We start from the raw sequence: 6,114 nt of genomic DNA, 5'->3' as shown, positions 1-6,114 counted from the left end.
AAAAAAACACCGCACTCAAAAGAAAAAAAAAAAAAAAAGGGGGGGGGGGGGGGGGGGGGGGGGGGGGGGGGAGGGGAACTAATCAACTCCTACTGCCACTCCTCAGGACAATAATAAACATATTCCTTTTGGGATTTTAATTTTAAATTCTTTATATACTGTAGAATGATTTACCCAACAAGCAACTGTTTCTTACGTAGCAAGATGCACCTCAACCACATGCTTTTTATAGCCATCAGCAATATTCAGCCATAATTCTGGCTGAATATTTGACCACTCTACTTGGCAGAATTATTGGAGCTCATTTAAACTGATTTTATTCCTGGAACAGATTGAGGATACAAGCATAACCCACAAACTGTAAATGTGTTGAAGAGATCATCCTAATGGTAGTCTGCCTTGATCACTGCCAAACCAGTTCTGATGTGTGTTTAAGGTCAATGGACCTTAAACACACATCAAGGTTTTGGCTGTCTAGCCAATGATGTGAAGTGAGGTAGTCTGCCCTCCTCATGCAGACTATCTTGACACCTCCAAACATCCATCTTCTCAAACTGATCAAACCTCTCAAGGTTTTTTTTTTTTCTCTCTCTCTCTCAAAATCGGTTTGGTTTGCCAATTGGTTGTTGCAAATTTCAGTTCAGCTTCAAAGTGTTGACTTTGGTTCCATCTTGGTAGGAACCATTTCCATGTGAATACAAAGAATCACTGGTTTCCAAGCTTTTTACAGTTCATGGCAAGCATGGTGAGTACTGGATCGCTGCTGCGGGTGGTAGTTTGGGCCTTTATATAGACCCTGGCAACTTGGTGATACATCAGAAGAACTTCTATTTATGTAAAGTTGTTTGAACTGATGATCTAAATTCACTGCTGTTTAAAATGGCTTTAAAAGACTTTCCCAGCTTGTGTGAATATACAACTCTCCTTTTAGGATTTTGACTGTTGTTTCCAATTGTTCTAAGAAGCGGTCACTCCTAGTGCCAAATAATATCAAATATGTTTCTTTCATGCTGGCAAAGAGAAACGAGAGCCTGCCAATCAGTTGTTGACCTTTGCAGAACCCTCAGAAAGATTAAGGTGATCTTGTAAATACTTAATGCTGTGTGAGTAATTATGAACCTCCACAATATAGTCAAGCATGTGTAAGCAATTCTTATAAAAAATATTACAATAGTGTGTTTTATAGTCCTTCATATAAATCAAAAATAGCCTTGATATGTGGAAAAAGACTACCTTTTTTAATGTTTTTCTAAAAGCATTTCACAATCTGCTTGCAACACAACTGAGCATCGGAACAACCTTAGAGGAGGCTGGGAATCTGGCTGAAGACTGATACATCTTCATCTTCCTCAACAAAATGATTTAGACACTAAAATAATAGATGCTATAAAATAAGAAATAACTTAAACATGACATGACATCATTTTGGACTAGTTTCTGGTGAAAATATCTTAGTACACTTGAAATATGTATAAATAACTTGTCAGCAAGATATTATTTTCAGCAACAATAATACCTATACTACAGGATTTTTTGTTTTAAGTCAATATTTCCTATTGCATAATCCTACAATATTGATGAAAAAATACTAGTTAAGTTGAAAGATAATTGTAATTTTAACAAGACATTTTTCCCTTATTTGTGAAATAATTTGCCAGTGGAAATTGTACTTTTTCATAAAAACAAGCTCCCATATCTCACTGAATAGTTACATCTAAGTTAATTTTGACTTATTTTAAGTGTACTAAGATATCTGCACCAGAAACTGTTTTTGCAGTCTTTGTATTAGTGCAGTGAAGATTTTATGTGTTTTTGCTTTTTTGTTGTATGAACACAAAATGCAGGCACCAAGCCATCTATCATGTTTCTGGACAGAAAGAGCCATTATTCACAAATGATAAAAGAAAAATACTGAACAGTGGTGAATTTTTCAAGGAGTGACTGGCCAACCAAAATTACTTTAACAATGTATTATTAACTCATCCAGGAGTCTACAGAGGAATGTAGAGGAACATATAAAGCACTGCAGGTCACATCTGCCTCAGTCAGAGTCAATGTTCATGATTCAACAATGAGAAAGAGTCTGGACAACAATTGCATCAAAGAATGGCCAAAACTGCTGTGGAAAAAAAATTAACCCAAAGACCTGCTTGAATAAAACTTGTTTAACTGTGACAAAAAACAATTATAAATTTACTTGTAAGAACTGCAACTGTAAATTCCCAAACAAATAAAAGAAGATTGATAACTTGCTGCACTGAATACGCCTGTCATTTTCGCATCACAGGCCAAGCTCCTCTGCAGATTTGTGATGCATCAAATATTTTAGTCATAGACATAGGCAACCGGGAAGGGAAGACAGTGAGGAAATGAACACAAAGCTTGAGGAAGAGGGATTTAAAGGCTTTAAGTGATGCAGGACTCACATGAAAGGTATGATGGATGCGCGGGGCCAGGTTCTCTGCCTTAACATTCCATATCACAGGTTGGGGGGAGTTAAGCACAAAGACCAAGCGCTTCTGGTGCTGGCGCACGGACTGGATGGGCTTGAGATGCAGCTCAACCTGGTGAGAGGAGGAAATAAGAAACAGAGAGGGTTCCCATGAGAAAGACAGCAAGATTTCCTTTTCACAGCGGTGGAACCAATAGTGCACATCATGATCTCTTTTCAATTACAAATACATGACATCAACATCAAACCTTTGGATTTTCTCCTTTTAGCAAGAAATAGGCAAAACAAAGGGACTATGATTGTGTAAACACAGATTTATTGTGTTGTAGATTGTTCCTCTTTATCTGGCTTTTGGGGCTGTTTCTGAACTTTACTGATAAAGTGGAGAAAGACAGCACGCTGGGTTCTCCCTAAAAGGATCTTGCTTTGCTCTGATATGCATCCTCAGAGGGATCTGAACTCTCACACAGTGGAGTCTTTGTTAAAGGCAGAAAGCATAGTAAGTGGCTGGTCTCTGTTGTGATCTCTACAGCAATGCAACTATGTGTTTGGTTCTCATAACGCTATTCAAACAGATTTTCACTGCTAGAATGAAGGAAAGAAAACAAACTTTCATGTGGGACCTTATTTTGTTTCCTTCTTCCCTGGATCATTTGGACTAAATACAACTCAGCATGGAAGTCCACTGAACCCAAACCCATCTGACACAAATCTGCCACTTTGTTCAGTTATCTTTCTGAACTTTTAAATTTAGACTTTAATTTGTAAGCTTTGCACCTCCAGAGTTTTCTTTCTCTCAGGCTGTTTTGGGAACGGGCTGAAAGATTTAGTGAGCTGACAGTCACACTCTTCGTCTTAAAAGGCTCCTTTTACTCACGTTAATCCAATTAGCCCCATCCAGTGTGTCAGCAGAAAAAACCAGTAAATCACAAACCCAGCCCACATTATGGGACTTAACGACCCTTGAAGTAATTTAATCAGTTACAGCTAACAAAAATATTGGTCCTGCTTCTTATGAAAACACTACCTATCATGGAGACTATTTATAGGCAAATGAAGTGATCTGATTTTTTTTTTTTTTTTTTTTTTGAGAAAATCAACAACTAAACTTTGCTGTTCTTTAATTATTAAAGATCACGGACAATCATTTGAATGATTGATGTAAAGACAAGTTAAAGCAATCTGCACATCTGCCTTAATTGTATTAACATTTTACAAACTACATGTTATTTACTTTGCACTCTTTCTTTCTTTCTTTGTGTAGCAAAAATCTTACAGGGCAATTTTCACCATGGGAGGATCAAAGCAAAGAGGAGAAATAATTAACTTTCATGCATGGACTATGTATATTATTATTCTAGTTCCAGCGCAGTGGAGGAAAACAGTCTGAATCTGCTTCAGTTATTTTTGCTTTACTTTTAATATGGTATTATTGACCTAAATAAAGATGAGCCCAGTCATAAAAGAATAACAGCCTGTCAAAAAAACCGTATCCAAAGCTCCGCACATCACATTGATTACTTATCAATCCATGATCACAAAATGGAAACCTACAAAAAACTAAGCCGTGGCTCAGGTTGGAGAAACTTCTACCAGGACAACAATTAGTTGGACATAAGTTATAAGAAGAAAGTAAGAAGTTTACCACATTTTACCATGGCAAGGCAAACATGTGGAAGAAGGTTCTCTGGTCTGAATAAAAATATCACACATTTTTTATTTTAAATAAATTTAACAAATATACACTGGTTTGTGTTGTGCTATGATCTAAAATTCAAAAAAAGTGTGCAGAATGTTGTGGTTGTAAGGTGACAAAAAGGGGAACATTTCAGGAGGTAACATATTTTTGCAAAGTTCTAGATTCATATTCATACATGAAAGTGTTTGTATAATTTATTAGCTGTTTTGTATCACTGAAATGTGTAATCATATTGTGAAGGAATGACATTGATATATCAATAAATGCTGGAGAATAATCTTGAAATGTGTACTCTGTAAAGCCAGGCTGTTTCATACCAAGTGGTTCAGAGTCTTAGAGCCATTTGTCAGTTTTCAATTTTTCAGTTAGAGCAATCACATTAATGAGGAAAAATAAGAAGTTCATATTTTCTTGTAATCACTAAAGATTCTGGCTGAAAATTAGGATCAGATGTTTTCTACTTAAGAACGTCAGTGTTTTTTTTTATTATTATGAATAAAACCACTACTGCATTTACAAAATCTATCCCTGATAAAGTAATTTAGAAGGAGAGAGCAGCACTGTGAAAAGAGAAAACAGAAGCATCAAAGCCCAAATATTTTACCCCTGGAGTAAAGGAGCACAAAGCAGAACGTTTAAAAACGGCAATGCTGCAAGAATCATTGAGATGTTCCTTTGAGACAGGAAAATGGAAGAAATTACCAAACACTTATCTATGAGGCAATCTGGATGAGGATCTAAATAAACAGATCACAGACTCGCTGTCTTTCCTCCAGATGCCCCCCCCTCCACCTCCTCTTCTTCACGCCGTCTTTACTCCAGACACTGGGAAAAAGTGTTGTTCCTCTGAGAATAACAACAACCGAGATATAATCATACCTGGCTTGGCTTTGAGGTCCTGGCTTTGAGAGATGGAACAGGGGGGTAAAAGAAGAATGAGAGCGAGGGGGAGACTTGTTAAAAAAAGGAGGAATTTTAAAGCCAGACAGAAACATTTCCAGAAGACGTGAGTCACCTGAGCACACAAGCATAAACAGAGCACTGAGACGGGGACCTGCCAGGAAGCAGTGAGGGTCGAAAAGCGTGAAAAGTGTGATAATTCTGGACAATTTCTTTTTGAGAGATTAGGCAGATAGCAGGACTGGGCTTGACTTGAGGTTGCTAATTAGTATCTAATCGCACTGAAGTGGCAAATAGAAAGACTTGACCTGGGCTCGTATTGGGAACCAAGTCTTATGAGTAATCTTTTTTTTTTATTTAAAGTGATAAAAGTCTAATCAGAGGTGTTATTGTTGTTATTTGATTAATGTTACCCCCTCTGAGTTACAATAATGTATTCTAATGAAAAATGCCTGTAAAAGGAGTTCTCAGAAGCTTCCACGTTTGTCTGATTTTATTTAACGGATCCATTAAGCAAGGATTTACAGAATGAAAGCCACAGGCCGCTACTCTGACAGCAGATTCTCCAGTTAAAGGTCCGTTGGATTTATTAACCTGGGACATTCAAAGACCCCGAGCTAGTATGGGCTCATAACAATTTGTTTACAGCTGTAGTTTTAGAATAATGAGCACACAGACATTTCTGACCAAAACAAACTTACCAAAGTCTCAGCAAATAATTTGCTGTTAAATTACCATCATAAATCAGGTCACTTCTGGTTCTTCATATTAAATGGTATTTCCTGTTTGACTCATTAAGAAGACCATATTTGACCAAGATTCGTTTGAACATAAATGCATATTTCTATGCATTTATAAATATTTTTTTAAGTAATTAAAGTATTTTCCAGACTACAAGTTGCAATTTCTTATGTGTGTGTGTAATATATATATATATATATATATATATATATATATATATATATATATATATATATATATATATATATATATATATATTTTTTATTTTTTTTTTTTTTGTATTTATTTTTTTTAATTAAAAAAAAATTAAACCCCCCCCCCC

At 36.2% G+C, this 6,114-nt stretch overlaps 1 protein-coding gene across 2 annotated transcripts in view; it reads right to left on the bottom strand.

The window, feature by feature from the left end:
- tgfbr3 (transforming growth factor, beta receptor III) overlaps nt 1–6,114 on the bottom strand; it is a 93,463-nt gene that overhangs the window by 41,302 nt on the left and 46,047 nt on the right. For both annotated transcript variants that reach the window (XM_015034595.1, XM_015034594.1), the window contains exon 4: nt 2,427–2,564. In XM_015034595.1, coding sequence (XP_014890081.1) covers nt 2,427–2,564 — 138 coding nt within the window. The remainder of the gene's footprint in view (nt 1–2,426; nt 2,565–6,114) is intronic.

Source organism: Poecilia latipinna, unplaced genomic scaffold (assembly GCF_001443285.1).
Source record: "Poecilia latipinna isolate Pla-1442-1.1 unplaced genomic scaffold, P_latipinna-1.0 Scaffold306, whole genome shotgun sequence".
In the NCBI taxonomy this organism is placed as follows: Eukaryota; Metazoa; Chordata; class Actinopteri; order Cyprinodontiformes; family Poeciliidae; genus Poecilia; species Poecilia latipinna.
Note: the sequence above shows the minus strand (reverse complement) of the source record. Positions and strands in the feature narration are given on the sequence as shown.